General features: G+C 42.1%; 1 protein-coding gene across 1 annotated transcript; it reads left to right on the top strand.

The window, feature by feature from the left end:
- The first annotated feature begins 7,248 nt into the window (after nucleotides 1-7,248).
- On the top strand, nucleotides 7,249-11,709 carry RAB1C (RAB GTPase homolog 1C). Its single transcript, XM_010277158.3, has 8 exons — nucleotides 7,249-7,482; nucleotides 8,895-8,967; nucleotides 9,607-9,654; nucleotides 9,739-9,786; nucleotides 10,648-10,719; nucleotides 10,807-10,962; nucleotides 11,112-11,215; nucleotides 11,366-11,709. The coding sequence occupies exons 1-8, from the start codon at nucleotides 7,469-7,471 to the stop codon at nucleotides 11,460-11,462; spliced, it is 612 nt and encodes a 203-aa protein (XP_010275460.1). The 5' UTR covers nucleotides 7,249-7,468; the 3' UTR covers nucleotides 11,463-11,709.
- Nucleotides 11,710-24,255: the final 12,546 nt, after the last annotated feature.

Genomic DNA, 24,255 nt, shown 5'->3' with positions numbered 1-24,255 from the left:
CTTGGAATGAATTGTGCGATTCTCAATCTAAGGGTTTAAACATGAATAGTGATTCTCTCTCACCACAAAGGGCTATTTGTGTCATTATACTTATCCGTTAACATCGATTAACGGTTTTGGACCAACTTGGGTTAGGGGATTAAGGGTTTAGGGGATGGGAGTAGCCTTATATGGCAAAAGTTTGTGCTTAGCATGAAATCAACAACCAAGTTAAAAACAATTTCAAAATTGAGTTGAAGAGAAATAAATGCTCACGTACTGATGGGAAATTTTGGGTTTTTGATAGTAATTTGGGTCCAAGCTAGGGTTTATATTTAGGATGGCCCTTAATATGGATTTTATGTGTGTGTGTGAGAGAGAGAGAGATTTAAGAATGGCCTTAATAGAGAGTAAATATGGATTTTCCAAGAGACAATAAAGACCCATGAGGGGTTTAATTTTGATTTGTATTTTTAATAATTTAATTTAAAAGCAAATATGTACATGTATGAGAAAGGAGAGGAGGAAGAGGTACGTATAAGCTTTGTGGTGAGATGACCATTCACCTCTCCTTAGTGGTCTATTTTGTCTCAATGAAGCCACTTATAAATGTTCTTCTATGTTACAATGGTAACACAAATTGAATAAGAAAGCAAACCAATGGGATTGTATTTGGAGCATTTAAATAACAAGTATGAACACGCTAGCATTCTCATAATTCATAAGGTTCAATTTGGAGAGTATAAATATAAATAAGTAAAATGCAAAACGTTGTGCATTGTATTGTAAACATTGTTTTGGCATTGTACATATTTTACCTTATATTTGCATTCTTTGAGAAGATTGGGTCCCAATATTCGTTTCTTGGTTGTCTGCACTAAAATATAAAAGAAAAGAAAAAGTAAACGGGTTAATTGCTTATATATACCCTATTTAAGAAATTACTTAAATATACCCTAAACTTCCAAAACGTACTTAACATACTTTATTGACCTTTCAAAGGTTAAATCTAATAAATAAAATTTAAAAGACAAAAATATCCTTAACTGTTCAATAAATTTTCAAAACATACCCTGTATATTTTCTTCTGACCGGACCAACCAACATTTGAAGAAAACTCAACAGCTCTCTCTTTGTTTTAAGTAGGACCCAAGAAATTTCTTTCTTTGTAAAAGGTAATGAGGGTTTAGAGCCTTTGTTCTTAAACATGAATCAAATCCATCAACCACAAGGAAAACGCAAAAAATTCTTAGATTTCTTAAGGTTGCATATGGAAATGATGCAAATAACTGTGAATGCAAATATTTAGAGTATAAAACGGTCCTTATAAATTGTAAAGTTGGGTTAGTTTTGCAATTACAAATTTACCTTCTTACCAAACAAGCTTTTAGCTATAATGGATGCAAATACAAATTCCAATAAAGCATATGTCTTTTTTTAGTCAAAAGCCCACTTGAATACAAATTTACTTCCTTTTTATTGATGTACTTTTTACATCTTATTATCAATGTAAATATGCATTGATCTGTCATTTGTCAATGCATAAATGTAATGTTGCCAAACACAGAAAAAAATGAATTAGAGTACAAATTTATCTTGAATCGGGATTTACACTTTATTTGAAACGTTTCCAAACGCAGCCTAATTGGAAAATCACGACTACTCTTTAAAAAAAGAAAAGGATTACATTTTCATAGCCAAATTCAACAGTTCTAGGTATGAGAAACTCTTGTAATTAAATAATGTCAACTGATTAAAATTCTAAACTGGTCAAACATAACACAAGATGGGTGGACTCTAATCAAGCTCTAATATCGAAAACCCAAAGAACTCCACTCGAAGGATAGGTTAAAGATAATAAAGGGGGAAAAAGAATCAGCTTTGCAGTCCAAAGTCGTCTAGAATCAGCTTTGCTAATCTGCTAACTACTTTGCTTTATTTTGGCTTTCAATACGAAAAGTAACCCAGCTATTTAGCTTAAAGGTGGATTGATTGCTAGGATTGAAGTCGATTAAAAGATGATCTCAACAAATACAAAACCTTCTCATAAAGCAAATGTTACAAATCCTCAGCAACAACAGATTCTGAATCATTCTATTGCGACTTCAGAGATCTTATTCTCAGCCAGGAAGTCTCCCTTCCGAGAAGAAACAATTAATAGAGACCAGAACCGAGGTCTAATGTGAAGAAGCCAGATTACAAACAAATAAGTAGGGTTTTGAGTTTCTTAATTTATATTTTCTTTAAAATATATGCATAATAAAGTTAGGGCTATTCATAACAATACCTAAACCGACCAAACCGACCAACCCGGTCCGATCCAATCCGAGTTGGTCGGTTTTTCTTCAGTATCAGTTGGTTTCGGGTTACAAAAAAATATAAAGCGATAGTTCAGTTCGGTTTTGGTTTTATATATAATATATTTCAGATATTATATATATATATATATATATATTTCAACTTTATTTCAGAAATATACATATTATGTATAAAATTTTTTATATATAAAATATTAGTTTTAATCCATCAAATCATTTTTAATTTGCAGGCATCCAGCCTTTGCTTTGTTAGACTTGAATTCTTTACCGTTCACACCGAGAGAATCATTCACAAAATCGACCCAAACCGATTCAAACCGACTAGGTCGGTTTTACTTAGTACTAGGTCGGTTTCAGTTTCATTTCTAGGTAAACCGACAAGGTCGGGTCGGTTGGAAAAATGCCAGTAAACCGACCCAACCTGACCCGTGAACAACCCTAAATAAAGTAATATGTATAATAAAAAGTCATTAATTAATACAAGTTAAGAGGTGGACTAATGGTAATTAGGCAATATATGAAAATAAGAGGTCATGGGTTTAAAACTTATAAAACACTTAAAAATTTTAATTGGTTAAAGACCCGAATGATTTCATGAAACCGGGACTGGTTCATATTTTTATGTTTTTGTTTTAAGAAACAATTTGTTTTAAAACGAAATGGCTTTGATTTATTTTTGGAACTGACAACAAGAAAAACAATTCACACTACAAAACACCCTTAATTATAAATCATAACTTATTACCAAAAAGAAAAGACCAATCATTAACTTAGAGAGCACCACCCACTTGAGGGTGATCATGGCCCTGGGCAAGGCTTTCGGCTTATACCATTAAATACATTAATTATATCTAATATTTATAAAATTATAAAGTGTATATAGATATGTTATAATTTGTAAAATATAAAATATTATATACATAATATCATATTATATCTATACTATTTTAAAAAGCACGAATGGCCTCAAGAATATTTCTGAAATTTTTTGAGGACAAAATTTATCCCTCTATATTTAAATTTATTGATAAAAAATGAGGGCAAATAGGATAATCAGTTATTGATATTAAATGAGTTGAAAATAGGTAATTTTAAGATATTCAAGCATCGATTCCCTCTCATTAAATCCAACATTTAAGTTATTAACTTGCATTCATGTTCATTGAATCATATATTTAAGTCATTTTTGTTTCTTCTCATCATTAAGTTCAATTAATTAAATCCATACTTAATAAATTAATAATTTCAAAAACATAAAATCTTATACTTTTAAAATCTACCTAGAAAAAATAGTATTTTCATCTAGGTGGTGGTAAGATATTAAACCATTTTGGGTCAAATGGGTCAATCCATGTTGTCATGATTAAAAAATAAAATGAAAAAAATAGAAATTAAACAAAATTTGGGAACATTTTTAAGATACATATTAAACAATAGTAAGTATAATAAATAAGAAAAATGGTTTTATTAATGATGGAAATAGAATATAAAATTTAAAACCAATTAGAAATAAAAATGTTTTCCTATTATCTCTCATTAAATCCTATATTTAAGATATATTTTTCTCATCAATAAATTCTTGTAATTAAATCCATAATATTAATTTTAATAGTATAAAAATAAATATTTTGAAAACAAAAATATTTTATTTCCTTTCAATGGTGGGCAAACAATTCAACCATTTTGGGGTTAGATGAATTAATAAATAATGCTATAATTAAATAATAAAAAATTAAAATAAATAAGTATGAAGTATTTTTATTAATGATGAAAATGGAATGCCAAATTTAAAATCTACTTAGAAATGAAATGATGTCATAATCAAATAATAAAATTTTTAAAAATAGAAAATACAAAGAATTACAAAAATAAAAAATAGGAAAAATTTTGGGTGCATACCTAATGTTAATATATATATATAATAAAATATTGGGTACATATCTAATATTATGCATTCATTATATTGAACAAAAATAAGTATTATACGTATGAAATAATTTTATCAATGATGGAAGCATAATACAAAATTTAATGTATACCTAGAAATCAAACTATTTTTCTTTTTAGGTGGTGGTTAGTGGTTTGGGTCAAATGATATCATGGACAAACAAAAATTAAGTATAATAAATAAAAATTATTTATATAATGTACATGAAATATATAGTTTAAAGGGAAAATTATAGTAAAAGCCAATTGTACATTTAAAATTAGGTTGTAGGATGACCCCAAAACCAACACAACTCTAACAACTGTCTCTACATTTCGAATTATAAAAATCCCCACCATGTCATCAGAAGCTTATGTGTTTGTTGCCAACATGCGACTCTTAATTCATGTTGGACACAACAAAAAGCCTATGCCGAAAATAGGTTTTCAGTTTCTCTCCCACTTCCTCAATCCCTCGATCTCCCTCCATTATCTCTCACTCTCGCATTCATGTCTCGATCTGCTGCTCCATTTGTCTCTCCCACTCTCTTAGCTTTGGTCTGTAGCCAAATCAAAACCTCTGTTTCTTTCCCCCCTCTCTCTCAATCTCTCTCATTATTCTCCCTTATTCTTCCTCTCGATGAATATTTTCTTCTCCCTCAATCTCTATCGTTCTCCCCCAGTCTTTCTCCCGCTCCCTCTCTCGTTCTTTTCTTTTTATTTTTCTTACAAACTTATATAATATTAATCAGACCATATAAAAGAACTAAAGGGGCCAACCACTTGTACAACCAAGTTATAAATTTCTATAAAGTTGGTGTAAATTTCACTGCTAAGAGTTTCTTATGAATTTTTATCAAATTGGTGTAATGATACCAATTTGTATCAAATTGGTATTAATCATCCTTTTTTTTTTCTTACACACTTATACCACTTGTACAATCAAGATATTTTCTTATCTAGATGGTGGGTTAATGATCCAACTTTTTAAAGAAATGTCATAATTGAATAATATATATTTAAAAAAAGATAGAGAGCCAAAGATGAAAATGTATAGAATTTTGTCGAAAACATTTGAGAGCATTTCTAATGTTATATATTCATCATATTAAATTAAAATAATTGTTAAAATAAAATCTATTTTTATTTATGATAGAAATGGAATACAAAATTTAATAATAATAATAATAACAACAACAACAACAATTGTTATTTATTACAATACTTAATTACTAGTAAAATAAAACATATGTATACATATTATATATAAATAAGCCAAGCCAAACCTGATATGGGCCTAGAGTGTTGGGCTTAGGGCCAGTCCACAAATCTCTGTACCTGATGCGGACCTGAGCCTAGACTGGGCCAAAACACGAAAAACAGGCCCAAGCCCAAAAGTTTGGGGGTCGGGTCAGAAATAATCATCCCTAATGACCCACTTAGTTGGTTAGTTCTCAAAACTGTTTTGTAACAAAATCCCTCTGAACTTCTAAACTCCAATACTTTGCCCCTTAACTCATTAGGATTGATGGTAAAAGTAGAATTACTAAATTACTAAATTAACCATTTGAGGTTCTATAGGCCGACAACAATGATGAAAATAATTATTCTAATTTCTAAAGCAGAATTATTCTCAAGGTGTTGATGAAGCGGTCATTCTCAAGGTGAAACTTGTTAAAGAAAGTTAAAGAAAAAACATGTTAAGAGTTGGTTAAAAGGAAAATGGTTTCATGAAAATAATATAAGGGTAATTTGGGATTTTAAAAATATTTAAAGAATTTTTCTATTAAATTATTTGACGAAATGCCAATGGTGAAGGCAAAAGTTAAGGGGGTTTTATCGCAAAACAAAGTTATTTTTAGGGGATTTGTTAGTATTTTGAGTTTGGATATACTGATCATAACACATTGCTCATAGAGCCTCACATCAGAAACTGTTTTCAAAACCGGACCAGACCGGACAGTCGGATTGGAAAAACTGGGAACCGGTCACCTGACCAGTTTTGTTTTCCTCCAAAACTATTTTTTTCCCAAAACCGTTGATTTTGGTTAGTAAACCGCTGGACCGACTGGTTAACTGTTTGAACGATTTTGATCGTTTTCCAAATTTTTAATTTTTTTTGTCAGAATGGGCCAACTGTTCAGGTCAAACGATCGGACCGTTCAAACCAATAATCGGACCCCTGACTGGTTTGATCACCGATTCTTTTTTAAAAACCATACTTCATATCAATGATATTCCTGATGTGCAACTATGTGAATGTGAGCAGCAATGTATTGTAATAAGCAGATTTAAACTCTTAAATCTTAATAGAGTCTATCTATTCTCATAGAGCATTCTCTATACTGACCCTATATTATGTTTCAGCCATACATCCAGAACATTTCTCATACTTGTATGTTATTATTTATAGAAAATGCTCCCAATATGTGATGTGAGATGTGGCCGTAAGGTCTGTGTGAAAAGTATATCCCAATTCCTCTTATTATACCGTTCAGTATGGGACAGCTGAGTTCGGACCTGCTCCTTACACCAACCTCACAGTATATTCAAGCTTCACATTTGGAGTAATTGTTTATTATTATTCATGGGAGATGTTCGCCGAACACGGTGGGATGTGAGTGTTAGGTCGGTGTTTGGAGCAGATCCAAATTCAGGCGGTTATTTTCCTTTATTTTTTCGGTAGCGGACAAGTGGCTGCTTTTAAGGCACTTTGCCACGTCATATTTCTGATTACCCACTCGAAGAAACTTAAAACACAAAAAACCGCAAAACAATTCCTATGTAAATTAACAATTTCATTTAATAATAGCGCCATAGGGGCATCACGTCACGTTAGATAGTTAGTTTTTTTTTTTTTTTGAAGCCAAGATAGTTAGTTTTATTTTTGGGCTTATGCCCTTATGTATGGCTTATTGTAGGTCAAACAACAAATTAACACTCTTCTAAGGGATATAATAGTAATTACATTGACTCCCACTGTGTGAATCTCTCTCTATTTATATGTTGTCCGAGCTTTTCGGTCCGTCGGAATTCGAACTCCTTTTTTCCTTAATTCCTTTCTCCATTCCCCGATTTCCTGCTTCGTTCAAAATTCCTTTTTTTTTGGAATCTTCTCCGCAACTCACCTTTTTTTTCCCGGTGAAAGTCCGAGGTTCGGTTCGATTTCCTGCCGGAAAACCAGAGAACTCCATCGCCGTCGTCTATTGTCGTTCTAGCTTTGTCGGTCTTAGTGATATACGATCATGAATCCGGAGTAGTAAGTTCAAGTTATCCTTCGTTTTGGGTTTTGCCCAACTTTCTTGATCTGAGAATCGATCCTGGTTTTGACCAGAATCGGATCTCTCATGCAGTTTGTTTTTCCCCCTTTTTCGATTTGCTTTGGGTTTTGTTAATTTTCGCTAGATCTGTGATGGTTTTGTTCTGAACGAAGGAAGATTTATTTCAAGTTCTAATTTTTTACCAAGATCTATATGCCTATTGTTCTAATTCCTTTCTGGTAATTGGCATGTTTATCATTTAACCTTATGCTTATTTTTACATACGAGTAGCGATCTGGCTAGATCCTGGTGCTATGGTTTCAGATCCCGTGATTGGTTTTGACTCGTGGTTTTTTGACTAATTAGTGAGGTTAATTTGTACGAATTGAATACTCATGTGCATGATTTCGTTTGTTTATTTAAACTCCATATATATTTGTTTTTGCACGAGATTCCAAATTGTCTGCTTTGTTCTCTTAGTTTATTCGATGATTAGATGAATTACTTATTGGAGCGTAACTTGCATACTGTCAGGGGGGAATTGGATTAATATTCATGATTTGATTATTCTTATCTTGATTTTTGTTAATAAGATTATAGGTTAGGGTGAGGCATGAGGTCTCAGGTCTGTGACTCTCACTGCGAACAGTCCAACTAGCTTGATAGATCACATGTAGTCATGTACGCACTCTTTAGTTTCTCTGTTGCTGCAGCTTGAAGAGGTTAGTCGATTCTAGGGTGCATGAGCTTTATAAGAGCTCGATGCCACAATCTTGCAGTGCACCGGCGATTTGGAAAAGTTGAATTTGATTTCTTTTCGGATTAAAGGCTTGTTTGTTTGCATTCTACAACTATGGTGGCTTTGTTCCGGGAAGCATGGGAAGAAGCAAATTTACTTTGTATGCATGCATATGTCTTTGTTACCTTGGATTCAGAATACATATTCTGAGAATTTGGATGACAGCAGTTCCCTATATTTCTTATTTTTCCTTTACAGTGATGAATGGTATGCTTGTAGACTCAGGCATCCATAAATGGGAAAAAATGCCCTAAAAACTTCACTGCATGGAATGCCTGCAGTATCACCTCTTCAGTGGTCATTTTTCATATTATGCACATGGAAAGGATTTTATTTTGGGTGAATTATAAAATGACTTCATAACTGAGCTATTCTATTTCATATTATTTTGCTATTTCCCAATTTTGTTCCAATTCATTTAATAACCTGTACTGGTATCCAATCCTTACACCTGCATCCTCACTCAAACTTTTCTAGAAGAAAAATGTTGACCATATGATAGATGGCCTTACCTTCGTACTATTGTTTAGAAATTTGGTTTTACCAAGTGGAAACATGTTTTAGCCTTCTGCAACAATAGAATCTTATCTTTTCAAATGATCTCTTTTGCAGTGATTATCTATTCAAACTTTTGCTCATTGGAGACTCTGGTGTTGGAAAATCATGTCTCCTCCTGAGATTTGCTGTAAGTTCAAAGAACGCAATCTGGTTATTTTCTTTTTCTTTAACCCAATAATATTATTGTAAATTATAGATTATATGTTTTTCCTCCTAATAAGTTGCCGATTAGCATTCATCATGGTCCATACTCTATGAAAAATGTCAACTTACTCAAAGACCAGAATTGCATGCCCCCTCCCCTTCTCATGGTAGTTATATTTGTCTCTTGAGATCTGCTTAAGCATGAGATGGTAACAGCATCTCCTACTGTGGATGCGGTGCAACCAGGGCATCTGGAGCCACAGATAGCAATGTCTGCACATATGGCACATACGTCTGCCTGTAATTCATGCAGGCAAATTAACCTGACTTGAACTAGAGGAGATGTTCTTAATGTAATTTTGAGATGGGATTTTAGTCTGTTAGGCTCATTTAATCAGTTTGGGAAGAGTGCAAATACAAATATGTACAGTGCAAAACCTCATATACAGTAGTTCTAAATCTTTTATTTGCATTGTGCATGTTTGTATTTGCATTCTTCCCAAACTAAGCCTCAATGTTTTTTTTTTTTAAATTAGTCCTAGCTTGTTAGCTATGTGTGAAATGTGTCTTCTGCCTTGTGTATTCTAACCATCTCTTTGCCCTTTTAATCTCTTGAATGTAGGATGATTCATATCTTGACAGTTATATCAGCACCATTGGAGTTGACTTTGTAAGTGGTTATTACATTTTGTAACTAGATCTTGCTTGTATGCAGATGCATGTTACTAATTGTGCTCTCATCTTTCATCTGTAGAAAATACGAACTGTAGAGCAGGACGGGAAGACCATTAAGCTTCAAATTGTGAGTATATTCTAATTTTAGGATGCCTTGGTTATTTATAAATGCTAGATTAAGGAAATTTTCATAATCAGCAAGACATGAGGGGGGGGTTCTTTTTTTTTGGATTTGGAGAGGGGGGAAAGTTGGTCAATGGGATTTTGGTTCCTATTGACCATGAATCCCATGTTCTTTTTTCAGCTTTATGTGGAAACCAGGGAAAGTTTATTTTCCTGGGTACCACTTACCCAGGGAAGTGATACTCATGCCCTAGGTGGGTAAATAACTTTCCCACATAGGGGGAAAGTTGCCAACACTTGAATGGGACAAAAATGCCCTTTTTAATAATGGATTTCTATGGCTAAAATGGTAACTGCCTTATTTACCTGAGAAATAAAAGAACATGGGTAAATGCACTTACCTGGGTAAGTGTTTCCCAGGAAAAACTTCCCTAGGTAATTGCATTTACCTGGGTAATAACTTACCGAAAAGTGAATGGGGCTGAGATGGTCATATAACAATTTAACCTAGAAGACTTGAACAACATTGTCCATTTATATGACGGGTATTGTTTTGCTTTTACTATGGTTATTCTTCTTTGTCACCCTTTCCTGTACCTTCTTTTTCTTTTAATGAAATTTTATTTAGAAAAATGTTTTTTTTCTCCTGACTAGAACAATTTTTCTCTTCTGATACATGTGAAAGGTTCTACATTTTCCACTTATTCTTTTGGAATGATGATGTAACAAACCTTTTATGGCATTTGGATGTTGGTTGCCCCAATTCCCAACTTGGTGTCAAACTGGTTTGCTTGGGCACGTTATTACCTTTTCAGCTTGTATTTTTTCCCCAATCTAATATTTTAAGCTTTTCTGGGTCATACAGTGGGACACTGCTGGACAAGAACGTTTCAGGACAATCACCAGCAGCTATTACCGTGGTGCACATGGCATTATAGTAAGTCAAATACCATTCCTTTGTACGTCTCCTTGCTGCCTCTGCTTATTATCTCAGTAAAATTTTCTCATGTTGCTTCTTTGGCAGGTGGTTTATGATGTAACCGACCAGGAAAGTTTCAACAACGTCAAGCAATGGTTGAATGAAATTGACCGCTATGCAAGTGAAAATGTCAACAAGCTTTTGGTTGGGAACAAGTGTGACCTCACTGCTAACAAAGTTGTTTCCTATGAGACGGCCAAGGTATTGCTCATTGTTATCCCCATGATGCCTCTCCCAGATGGTTGTGCATTTTTATTGTAGCAAATCTCCTTTGGCATTCTTCTTGGAGATATGTAATTCTTGGTTTACTGATAAATTTTATATACTCATATTCCATATCTGTTGTTTAGGCCTTTGCTGATGAAATTGGGATACCATTCATGGAAACAAGTGCAAAAAATGCTACTAATGTGGAACAGGCCTTCATGGCCATGGCTGCTGAGATCAAGAATAGGTAGTGCTCTTGTCTGTTTTGTATGCATTAGAAATTTGGAATAAGATCATATCAGATGAGCTGGTTTTCTCTCAGGAGAGACTACCTTTATACATGTTGATACCCTTTTGGATTAAATTAACTATTACTTATTTTCTTGTTTTGCTGCAGGATGGCAAGCCAACCAGCTATGAACAATGCCAGACCTCCGACCGTGCAGTTCCAAGGACAACCTGTTAACCAGAAGAGTGGATGCTGCTCTTCTTAGGCCAAAGTATTTATTGGTTTTATTCTGTCTCTGCTCTTCAATCGCATGTAAAACTAGCTCTCTCTTGGCCTTACTTTTACTTGAATTCTAAGAAGACTGATCACTCCCGACCAGGCTTCATTGTGATTTGCCTTTCTTTTCAGATTGTTGCTAAAATTCATTCTTTTCAACTATTTGATTTTAAAAGGAAGCCTGTACAAATCAGGAATATTTAGTTGCAACAATATATTTGTTGTCTCATCTAGCATCTGGTTTCTTGTTTTGAAAAGCTTATAGATCATACATATTTACCTGTATATTTCCTTTCTTGGTTGTAACTATCATGTATTTAGTCTTTTGGGAGACCATGGGTTGGGGACAAACCAAGCAGAGTTGGTTTCTGCCGCTCTGAGACAGTTATGTAAATAAATACCCACGACAAGTGCAGCAGAATGCAGCCAGATCCGGACTCATGGTGGTGCCCTTTAATCCTTTATATCCCTGGCACCGGGAAATTTATGATCCGGTCTGCAGTTAAGCATACCAACCAGACAACAAAGGTGAAATGGGGTATAGACGTATAGTTGGCATTGATGAAATGTGGTAACTTGTTTCAAGAATGATATTCATCTCGTTACTATTAATTAATTAATGAAGTTAAATGATTGCTCTGCTCTACACATTTTCTGATAACGACTCATCTCGTTACTATTAATTAATTAATGAAGTAAAATGATTGCTATGATTTGCATTTGCTTGCTCTTCACATTTTCTGACAAGGAATTAGTACTCCTTCAAAGCCAAACTAATGTGTAGAAATACGCATGCTTTGTTTTTTTTTTTTTGACTCCCTGGATCATCCATCATGCCTGCAAAATCATAACTGGAATCGGTCCATGCTTATTACTTAATCTATTTCCATTCCGCACCCTCACATAAATAATTAGGGTGCGGAATAGAAAATTAGAAACCCAATCCACCTTTATTTTGGCTAGTCAATCCTGATAATCCAAATGTTAAAAGTGTACTGATTTATGCCGATTCTTGAACCAGAGACAAAGCTCCGGCAATGGCCATGACATATAAAACAAACAACCGAAAAATCATCAAGACCGACATGTGAAGCCACCCTGTACTTTGGGGTTCTTGAATTTTAAAAGGCGATAATTTAGCATCCGAACTTTTAGAATATGCTAATTTAGTATTAGAGTAATTATGACAAATAAATAACAATCAAGAAAGGATACTTCATTAAAAAAGAAAAAGGCTCCTAAAAGACCCTTCAACAAAGCCAACCCAACAAATATCTAAAAACCCCGGTATTACAAATGGAGACTCAAAAACCAAATATATAAAAAATAAGTGGACTGTATAAGCAAAGATCCAACCACAGAGCCCTTGTATCATAAAATTCAACGATATATAATATTTCCATGACTCTGCAACACTTGACAACAACCATCCCTATGGGAACACCCATAGGAAAAGAAAGGCATTTTTTTTCTTTATTTATCGACATCTGGTTTTCCCGCCTCTTTTTTCCCTTCCTTTTCCTCTGACTTCTTTCAATCCCTTTCTTCCTCTGCTGAAATTGGCACCTCTTGCTGGGTTTTCTGCTGATCTTTGCTTTTCTCTACACTCAACCTCTCTATAAGATCTGCAGCAGAAGTTGCCTCTTGGCTTTCCCCAGCAGTGTTCTATTGAATTTTTTTGCAGTTCTCTATCGATGCAAACCGAATGCAAAAGTGTTCATCCTTCACCTCCCTTTCAAACAAATCTTTTGCATGCCAGAGGCAAGATTTATCATTTCCCATTTGTCCCTGAATTGATATGGAAGGAAGGACTAGATGGTTGGGGTAGATCTTAAGGTCTTGCTCATTTTTTTTTTTTTTTGGTAGAAAATAAGATGAGCTACACAAGACGAGGGTAGCTCTACCCCAAGAGTCAAAAATGCAAATAAACAAAAAGCTCTTTCGAAAGTGTAGAGAGGCAAAAATATAGAGGAGCTAAGGCTATGTTTGGTTTGAAGGAAAAGGTAGGGAAAGGCAGGGCAACCTATACAAGGTTTGTAAAGGTTTCCCTGCTTTTCCCTTTCCCTACTTTTTCCTTCAAACCAAACACTGCCTAAAGAAGAAGAAAGAGCTTGATTCACCAACCAATCCGCTGCCTTGTTTGCTTCCTCATCGAACCTATCAGTTGACTTTAAACACTCAAAAATGATGGTCTTCGACTTCTAGGGAACATCGGTTTTTCTCTTTAAGCAGGGAATAACTAGAAGATGGTCTCCTTCATAGCAATGTTGTGAGCCTCCCACGCACAAGCTTCCGCAACATGATAGAAGTCCTACCGATGGAATAAGCTTTTAAGTCAAGACTCAAGAGCACTGCCATTATGATCCCTGGCAATGCACCCAATAACACACTTCCCATCTTCCTTTCTTTCTTGAGCTTCCAATTTCCAATAAATATGTTTCCAAGATTTTTGGGAGACTTGATTGTTTAAACCATCATTAAGACCCATAATTTCTTTGAATACTCTGAGCGCTCTATAAAAAATAATGGGGGATGTGGAGAGGAGAGTCTTTATTTTGAAAGGTTTGTTCGTTTCTATTTTTCACAAAAACCAAATGAGACTATATCTCTCATAGGATAACGAATCCCTAAGGTTTCTATCTTCTTGAATGTTTCTCCACCAATCAAAAAAAGGCATATTTCCAAAATTTGGATAACTAGAAATCGGCATAACGGTGCTCCAAACTTGACCGTCAACAACACATTTCCTGAAAATATGGTCGATATCCTTATGTTCACCATAAAAACTACATGCACCATCAATGTTGAAACCTTTAGAAATCTAAAACTAAATAAAGATATAAAAAATAATTTTTGGATTAAGCTTAAGTCCCCAGATTTTACTTAGGACTAAATTTGCACCCCTAGCCCCTAGGCTGCCCGGCATGATGCTAGCTGTCACGGGGTCAAATCTTTCGCCTATTTGAAAAGCTTGCACCGTGCGGCCCAAGTAGCCACTACCTGTTTATCCTTTTCCCTCACCAAAGCGTCCTGCACCAAACACTTAAGCCACTAGGCCCGAAGAGTGTGCGGCCCAAGTCACCTGTTTAGCCTTTTCTGAATTGTCATATTGCCATATTTACAGTAATGCTATTGCACCTGTCAATAGTGTGTGCTTGCTCCTCTTGCCCACGCCTAAGGCATCTGGCTTGCCTATTGGCGTGTGCCAAGCCCTTAGTTGCATTGTGTTAAGGTCCTTCCTAGGCATTACTATGCATTTGTGCAAGTCTAGCACGCCAACTTGCCCCAGTGTCCACACCCATGTGTTGTAGCATGACTGTACTGTCTGTGTCATGGTGCATCCGTGCATGTTCGCCTGCGCCTGGGTGCTGGCCCTGTCCTGGCCTGGCACTCGCTGAATTACCCTATACGCCAGGCGCTGGCCTTGTCCTGGCCAGGTGCCTGCTTAGTCCGCCTATGCACCAGGCCCTACCGAATCCCTCAATTTGCTTGGTTGTGTTGCCCATTCCACCTCATGAGCCGCATGGCCTAGTTCACCACCTGACCATGCATGAGTCATCCCGCCCATGCCTTGACCTAATCTGTAGGCCATGTATTGCATGTCTCAATGCCTCATTAGGTCCATGGGTCCATGGCCTACCCCGTGCCACCGCTGTGCCAGTATGTCAAGGGTTTGACAAATCACCCCCACCTAAAAAATCCGACGTCCACGTTGGAGTTACATACACTCCTTATGCCTCCTTAGATTTACATATACATCATGGTTTCTCAGAATAAACCTCCCTACCCATACAATACATCATTTTACATACAAAACAAGCATTACGTAAAAGAAACTGATGGTGTGCAATCCGGCCGGTCTTAGCTGTCAATGACCTTGCCTCTGAACTGAATCGCAGGGAACCTGAAACGGAGAAGATGAGGAAGCTCCGGGGGGAACCCGGTGTAAAGGCTCCGAAGCTCAAGTTAGAATCCTTCAAAGGCAAGATAAAACCAGATAGCGCAAAGTTTGTATACCATGTTCTTGGGGGGTAGAGAGCCTTTTATAACCACCTCGCGCACTCACTCCTAGGCTTCTGTCAGGTCGGGTACGATTACTTCCGTGCTTCTGCCAGTTCGGGTGTCATCACCTCTGCTGGGGTAGAACTGCCACTGCTCTTTTTGTCGGAGCCGTCTCTGTAACTGGAGATGGCGGTGGCAGGTGACGGTGGCAGGTGGCCGTTGAAGTGCGGCTGTCAAGCGTTAGATCCCAAGTCAGTCAGGTGCGCCGCCCCTGGATACGGACTCCTTTGGTGTCAGGTACGGTGTGGTTTGTCTAGTTTGGCGTTCTGGAGGCGAAGTGCTGGAGCGGTGGGCGAGGCGAAGTCTTGAGTTCGGATAGGGGAGTGTCCCGAACTGCCATGAGGCGGGCCAGTTTGGGTCACTGCTTTGTGTGGCTCGGGGCCTAAGGGAGAGTTTTCGGGCTCCTCGTAGGGAGTTCGGATAGGGGAGTGTCCCGAACTGCCATGAGGCGGGCCAGTTCGGGTCACTGCTTTGTGTGGCTTGGGGCCTAAAGGAGAGTTCGGGTTCCTCGGGAGTTCGGATAGGGGAGTGTCCCGAACTGCCATGAGGCGGGCCAGTTCGGGTCACTGCTTTGTGTGGCTCGGGGCCTAAAGGAGAGTTCGGGCTCCTCGTAGGGAGTTCGGGCTCCTTGAAGGGAGTTCGGTCTCCTCGAGGGGAGTTCGGACTGCTGGTTTCTTCCCTTTGGTGTTTGCGCCCTGGGTACGCTGCTTTAAGTGCCAAGCTATTTGTTTTTTTGCCACGTGGCATGATTGCGAGGTCGGGCCAAATCTTCCTTCATCAATTGCCCCCACTCCTCGCGCTAAGGGTCTTGCCCTGGCGCGGGGAGTTCGCAAGGTGTCAGGTAGATTTGCTCTGTACTTTGAATCTTGGTTCTGATGGCGCGAGGTGCGTTGTCAGGGTTCCTTGGGTTTCTTCGAGCATCCAAAAGGCGGGAAGCGTGCCGGCCTGCCTAAGCGCTGATAGATGTGATGGCGCGTGCTTTTTTTCGAAATTTCAAAAAAGCGCGCCACTTGGGAGGTGCGATAGCAGGCGTCTTTTCAAATTTGAAAAAACGTGCCGCTGCCGCTTTTATTGAGGAGACGTGTGCTGGCGTTCCGTCAGTTTCGAAAAGACGTGCGTCGGCGCTCTGTCAGTTTCAGAAAGACGTGCGCCAATCACGTCTCGGTCTCAGGGGACGTGCGGTTAGTGCGGCTGTCGGCCGTCGGATTGGCTTTGATCTAAGTCGTCGCTTTTCGATCACTGTGAGTATAAATAGCGGGGGGGGGGGACCCCAGTCGCTGTCACTTCTGTATTTCTCTCGAGCTCGCGTCCGAGTTTCAGCTCGCATCCAGTTCGCATCCAGGTTTTTTCAGCTCGCGTTCAAGGTCTTCTGCTCGTCCGAGCTCCTGTGGTCTACAGCCTTTTTCCGGGTCAGTATTTTCCTGGATCCCATCTCACTCCTCGATGTCTAGCTTGGATAGCTCAGATAGTCCTTCCAGCGGGTCCGATGTAGGTTCTACGAACCGAGTTGCATCCCCTGATAGCCCTAGCGAGCCAGAGGTATAGCTCGAGGAAGAGTTCGAACTCGTAGGCCGAGGCGCTTCGGGTAGTTTGGCGTCAACCTCTCGTCGAGGTCGGATGTTAGACAAGTTTGGTCCTTCGACCATGACGCCCGAGGGGCTCCAATCCCTCATTACCTACTATAACTTGCCCGGGGAGTACGCTTATATCATACCTTCGAGTAGCTTTCCTTGGGAACACGGTCCTGATGAGATCGTGATATTCCGGGAGCAGCTCGCTGTGGGGCTGCGATTGCCTTTCCATCCCCTCCTTGTCGAAGTCTTGAACCACTTCGGCGTGACGGTCGGCTAGCTTCACCCGAACTCCATTCGAAATTTGGTGGGGACAATCTCCTTATTTTGCGAAGAGAGCTTTCCTTTGGACTTGCGAGATTTTTTCTTCAATCTTGATGCTTAAGAAGCAAGCGGTCCCCTCCCCGGGCGTAGGCGGGCATACTACCTGTCTCCTCGCCCAGGCTTTAAGCTTTTACATGAACTCCCCAACAAGGTCCCAGCATGGAAGCGGGACTATTTTGGGGTGCGAAGTGTGCTAGGGTGGCCGTTTCAGACCGGGTGGGGGATGGCCGCTCCTGACTCCGGGGTCACGCTTGACAAAGAGACGGCGAAGGGCCTCAGGCAACGGGCGCGGCTTGGGCTGAAGTGTCAACAGTATCTGACGGAGGCCAAGCTCATTGCGGCTGGCCTGAGCTCGGGTAGGTTCTTCACTTAGAGATTCTGTCTTGCTGTCTTTCTTGCTTTTTACTGATGGAAAATTTCTTTTCGCAGGTGTGATGGACTCTCGAGGGACCCGTGGGGGGCACTTGTTCCAAGGCATGAAGAGGAGAAAGCGGGTTGCCAAGCGAACTCGCACCGAGATGCCCCGGGATGCGGAGCCCGAGGTGCCGGACTATCCGTCAGAAGATCTACCCAGGGAGCCCGAGATGGTTCCTTCAACGCAGGAGCCGGCGGGGGTCCTTTATGCTGAGACTACTTACTCAGGGGCTCCTACATACTCCGGTGCTCCTGCTTACTCCGGGTCTGCTCATACGCGAGCTAGGCCCTCAGGCTCGGGGACCTCGGGGGATTTCAGGAGTGTGCTGTCGCCGACCCATGCTCTTCAGAAGAGTAAGGAGGCCATTTTCCCCGAGGAGGTCACGACGTGGACTGATCTCCCTCTGCATCAAGTGGCCTGTCGTGCCGTTACCCATGCCATGGTGGTAAGTGTTCTCCCTTTTTTAGAGCTCTTTGGCTTTCGTTTTGTTGGTTCTTTTTGGTAGGTGAATTCTTCTATTCACGCCTTGGCGGCTCAGGTGGAGAGGAGCTCGAGGCAGGCGTGAGCTGCCGAAGAGGCTCATCGCGCTGCCGAGGAGGCTGCTCGTGCTGCCGAGGAGGCTGCTCGTTTTTCACGGATCAGGCAGGCGAGGTCTCAGAGAGATGCCGAGGCCATGGAAGTGGTGGTGAAGCACATGGCGGACTTGAGGCTGGATCTGCAGCATCAGGTTGAGTACCTTCAGGAGGACATCAGGGAGAGGACGCAAATCTTTTCTCAAGGTATCGAAGATTCTAAGAAGAAGGCTGTCGATGAGTACATTGCTTCGCCGGGCTTTGATGATCTGATGGTGGACTCATACAGGAGGGGTTTTAAACTAAGCCGGTGGATGATCCGGAATACGTACCCCGAGCTCGATATTAGCGCCATATCCACTTTGCGCATAACTCAGGAGATGGCCAATGCTGCTGACGGTGAGCCAGACTCCGAGGGCGAGGCAGGGTCTTCGGGTATTGTTGAAGTGCCTTCTGATAATGAAGAAATAGCTCCGGGCTTGTAAATTTTTTTTTTGTACTACCTTACTTTTGAAATGGAATGACTCTTTTGGTTAAGTGTTGGTTGTTCTTTCTCCCGAACTGAGCATATTTGCCGAACTAATCATACGTCCGATCTGTTTCCTGTCTGGGCTGCCGCACTCGCGCGGCCTGTTTTGGTGGTGATTTTATCCACTTTGCTTGGCGGTCTATAGGTGGTATTGCCGAACTAATCCCCCCCGAGTGCTTTCTTTACTCTATAGGGTCCTTCCCAATTTGGTCCGAGTTTTCCCACGCCGGGTTCGGGTACCATGATCTTACGGAGAACCAGGTCGCTGACGCGGAAGCTCCTCTTCTTTACTCTGGCGTTATAGTACCGAGCTACCTTTTGCTGGTAGGCCGCAATTCGGATGTGCGCGAGGTCTCTTACCTCATCCAGTAGGTCGAGGTTGGTGCGTAACACGTCTCCGTTTGTCTGCTCGTCGTATGCTTCTAGTCGTAGTGTAGGTACTTCGATTTTCGCCGGGATTACCGCTTCGGTGCCGTAGGTGAGGTTAAAGGGGGTCTCTCCCGTAGCGGTTTTTTCCGTGGTTCGGTGAGCCCACAGGACACTTGGTAGCTCGTCCGCCCACAACCCTTTAGCTCGGTCTAGTCGTGCTTTCAGTCTGCGGAGGATGGCTCTGTTCATTACTTCTGTCTGACCGTTTGCCTGCGGGTGTGCGACCGACGTGAAGTTCTGACGAATTCCCATATTTTGGCACCATTCTTGGAACTTGATATCCTCGAACTGTTTTCCGTTGTCGGAGATCAGTACCCGAGGTAGCCCAAAGCGACATACTATGTTCTTCCAAAAGAAGTTCTGTATGTTTCGGGCTGTAACTGTTGCCAGAGGTTCAGCTTCTATCCACTTTGTGAAGTAATCTATTGCCACCACTAGGAACTTTCTCCCACCTGTTGCTAGCGGGAATGGCCCCACAAGGTCGATGCCCCATTGTGCAAAGGGCCATGGACTGGTGAGGTACTTGAGGTCGGTAGCAGACTGATGGTGGATATTGGCATGCTTCTAACACTTGTCGCATTTTCTGACGAGCTCGACGGCTTCTACCTTCATCGTTGGCCAGTATTATCCTTGTCAAAGTGCCTTTTGAGCGAGGGCTCTGCCCCCCAGGTGTCTGCCGCACAGACCTTCATGAGTATCACGGAGTACGAGCTCGGCTTCGGCAGGTCGCAAGCAACGCAGGTAGGGGAGCGTATAGGATCGTTGGTACAACCGTTCGTCTATTATGACGTATTTGGCTGCCTGGCGCTGCACCCTCTTGGCTGCATTGTGGTCCGCAAGGAGGGTTCCATCTAGCAGGAAGCTCGCGAGTGGGTCGATCCAGCTCGGCTCTGCTTCAAGGACGGGAGCGACCTCTTCTGCCCCATCGAGAATGCTGGGCCGAGGTAAGTCCTCTATGTACACAGTTCTCATGGCGTTGTGACTCGTGCTGGCTAACCGGGACAGGGCGTCAGCCTCAGTGTTCTCTGACCTCAGGATTTGCCTGATGAAGTGTGACTGGAAGTTGAGCTGAGCCTCCTTTACTTTTGCCAAGTATGCAATCATAGTGAGCTCGCGTGCTTCGTACTCGCCTATAACTTGGTTGACCACGAGCTGGGAATCACTGCAGATAACTATGTGCTTTGCTCCGACCTTGTGCGCTAGGTTCAGCCCGGCTATCGGTGCCTCGTACTCCGTCTCGTTGTTGGATGCCACGAACTCAAAGCATAGTACGTATTCCAATTTTGTTCCGCTTGGGCCGCGTAGCACTATTCCAGCCCCGCTGCCCAGCTGGTTCGAGGAGCCATCTACGTGAAGGATCCAGGGCTCCTCATCCCAGTTCACGTTTGGCCTAACCAGGAGAGATGCTACACTGGCTGCTACTTCACGGGGTTCAGACTCTATTGGCTTGGGAGCTCCGAGCTCGCCCGAACTGGGGATCTCGGGCTTGACTAGCTCAGGGGCTTCGAGGCTAAACGTGCACTCGGCGATAAAATCTGCCAAGGCTTGGGCCTTAATAGCAGTTCTTGGCTTGTACTAGAGGTCATTCTCGCTGAGTTCGATGGCCCATTTCGTCAGTCGATCGGAAACCTCGGGTTTGAGTAAAACTTGCCTCAGAGGTTTGTTAGTCAGGACGATGACGGTGTGAGCCTGGAAGTACGGGTGGAGTTTCCGAGCTGCTATCACCAGTGCGTATGCTAGCTTTTCTATCTACGGGTACCTTGTCTCTGCTCCCTGCAAAATTTTACTAACATAATAGATGGGTCGCTGCACCCAGTTTGCTTCTTTTATTAGTACCGAACTGACCACCTCGTTGCTTGCCGAGAGGTACAGTTCTAAGACCTCGCCCTCCTTGGGCCGGGCTAAGGTTGGAACACTAGCGAGGTAACTTTTTAGCTCGTCAAACGCGAGCTGGCAGTCTTGGGTCCATTCGAACCCTTTGCCTTTGATTGCTTTGAAGAAGGGTAGGCAGCGGTCTGCTGATTTGGACATGAAGCGGCTTAGAGCGGCCGTTTAGCCTCTGAACTTCTTTTACTTTCCGGGGTGGTCTCATATCTAGGATGGCTTTTATCTTGTCCGAGTTGGCCTCAATACCGCGCCGGTTGACAATGTACCCTAGGAACTTGCCCGAGGTGACACCGAAGACACATTTGTTAGGGTTCAGCTTCATGCTAAATTGACGCAGGATTTGGAAGACAAAATCTATGTCTTGTATTAATTCCTGTGAAAACTGTGTCTTAACGACCATGTCGTCTACATAACATTCTATCTTCGTGCTAATCAAGGGCCGAAACAGCCTATTTACAAGTCTTTGGAAGGTTGCCCCGGCATTTTTTAATCCGAAGGACCTTGTAGCAGTACAGGCCGAACTCGGTTATGAAGCTGGTTTTTTTCTCATCGGACTAGTCCATCCTGATTTGGTTGTAGCCTGAGTAAGCATCTAGGAAGCTTCACAACTCATCTCCCGAGGTCGCGTCCACTAGGCGGTCAATCCTGGGGAGGGGGAAGCAATCTTTCGGGCAAGCTCGGTTCAGGTCGGTGTAGTCGATGCACATGCGCCACTTGCCGTTTGCCTTTTGCACCAGCACTGGGTTGGCTACCCAGCTCGGGTAATGGACTTCCCTTATGAAGTCTGCTGCGAGGAGCTTCTCGACCTCCTCGTCGACCGCCCTCCAGCGCTCTGGGGCTAAGTTGCGTTTCTTCTGTCTAACGGGTCTGACTACAGGGTTAGTATTAAGTTTGTGAGTTATCAGGCTGGGGCTAATACCGGGCATGTCGGCCACGGACCAGGCAAAAATATCTAAATTTTGAAGTAAAAAACTCACCAGTTCGGTTCGTAGTGGTTCCTCGACGGAAGCACCGATCTGTAGTGTGCCAGCTGGGTCTGTAGCCGAAGTCGGGACTGCGACCGTTTCCTCTGTGGGTGAAGCTCGTTCCTCACCTTGCTCCACAGGCCGCTCCAGTTCAAGGTCATCGGCCACCTTGGTTTTTCCCTTCAGGGCGGCAACATAACACTTGCGGGACTCGAGCTGGTCGCTCCGCGCTACCCCCACACCGAAGTCTGTAGGGAACTTCATGGCCAAATAGTAGGTGGAGACCACTGCCCGCAGGATATGTGTGATTGGCCGCCCTATTATGGCATTGTATGGGGAGGGGGTCGCGACCACCAGGAAATCATGGTTGAGTCTGATCGCACAAGGCCATGTGCCGACTTCCACAGGTATTGTTATTTTTCCGAGGGGCCTAACTTCCTCTCTGCTGAAACCCACCAAAGGAGTGTTCGCGGGCTTCAGTTCGCGGGCTTCAGTACACCCTGCTACCACCGAACCTCCCACAATTACATGGATGGTTCCCTGAACTGGCCTCTCTTCCGGAGGCTGTTGTTGCAACGGTTCGGCTGGTTTGCTGCTAGATTCGGGGGCATCCTTTCTGTGCTCCCCTTGCCGACCTGCCTTGTTGTTATTATTGTTATGCTGTACAAAATTTCTTAAGTATCCGCGACGGATGAGTCCCTCTATCTCGTCCTAGAGATTATTGCACTGTTTGGTACTATGACTGTGGTCTCTATGGAAACTACAATACAAATTCTTATTTCTCTCGTCCGGATTTCCCTTTAGGCGAGGTGGCCACTTTACGTATGGGGCGTCCTTGATCGTCATTAAGATCTCGGTCCACCTCGCGTTTAACAGCGTGTAATCCGTCCGAACTGCTAGGGGAGCTCGGAACGACTGGTTCGGCTTCGGCTCTCGGGCCGGGTTTTTTCTGTCGACTGGGTTGGAGGGCTCACCTTCCCTCTTTCTTTTATCATTCCCGCTTTCGGTTCGTTGGTTGATTTCTTCCTCTGTTCTCATGAACTTATCCGCGAGCTTGAGGAATTCGGCCACGGTTGCAGGCTGGTTAGCTACCATGTGCCATTTAAACTCTTTGTGCGTTACTCCTCTCTTGGCCGCCGCGAGCTGCACCGCGGGGTCTAACCGTGGTATCTGTAAGCATGCTTCATTGAACCACTTGATGTAGCCCCAGATGGATTCTCCTTCCCTCTGGACTACTCCGAAGATGCTTTCCTCTATTCTAGGGCACCGCTTGCTGGTGACAAAGTGTGCGGTGAAGACCTGCACGAACTGGACCCAGCATTTTATCGACCCGGGGGCCAAGTTCCTGTACCAAGTGCGGGCTACCCCCCTGAAGGTGGTGGTGAAGGCCACGCACATGCACGATTCACTGGCCCTGGCGAGGTGCATTTGGGACTGAAAAGTGTCAACATGGTCGTTGGGGTCGAAGGACCCATCATACTTGTCCAAAGGTGGGAGCTTGAAATCTCTGGGCAAGGGGACCGCTAGGAGTTCGGATGCGAGGGGGGAAGGAACTGAGAGAATCGGGGCAGCTCCTACCTCGTCCGAGCTCGTCTCTTCCTTGCCTCTGAGCTCTGATAGGACACGGGTGGCAGTTCGGCGACTTCGCCGGCGCCTTCGTTGTTGAGTGGGCCTGGTATTGGCGCTGCTGGCCTCTGTGTTGTCGAGCTCGATGGGCCCGGAATGCTGGTAGTCTGCTGCCAGGGCGCCGAATCGGTTTTCCGTGAGCGGGAACTAGGGCTTGGAGCACCGAGGTGCCGACCTTGCGGGCGAGGTTCCTGACCCGCTTGCGAGCTGCGAGACGGGGATGATTTTTCTCTCTCTTCGGCCTGGGGACGAGGCCTGGTTGTTAGGGGGGTTCTGGGGTCGGGAGGCCTTTCCCTGGTGAGGGCGTCCATCCTGTGGGGAGGCCTTAACTGGCCTCGGAGCAGGGTGCCGAGGTGGAAGTAGTGGTTGGTTCAGCGGCAGTTGGGGGAACTGTTGTTGATA

This window comes from Nelumbo nucifera, chromosome 1 (genome assembly GCF_055504915.1).
Source record: "Nelumbo nucifera cultivar China Antique chromosome 1, China Antique-T2T, whole genome shotgun sequence".
Lineage (NCBI taxonomy): Eukaryota > Viridiplantae > Streptophyta > Magnoliopsida > Proteales > Nelumbonaceae > Nelumbo > Nelumbo nucifera.
Note: the sequence above shows the minus strand (reverse complement) of the source record. Positions and strands in the feature narration are given on the sequence as shown.

Excerpts from the sequence above, each read along its gene's own strand:
- RAB1C (XM_010277158.3), top strand. Across the intron at positions 8,968-9,606 it reads GTCTCCTCCTGAGATTTGCT|GATGATTCATATCTTGACAG; the intron begins GTAAGTTCAAAG and ends TCTTGAATGTAG. Across the intron at positions 11,216-11,365 it reads GCTGCTGAGATCAAGAATAG|GATGGCAAGCCAACCAGCTA; the intron begins GTAGTGCTCTTG and ends GTTTTGCTGCAG.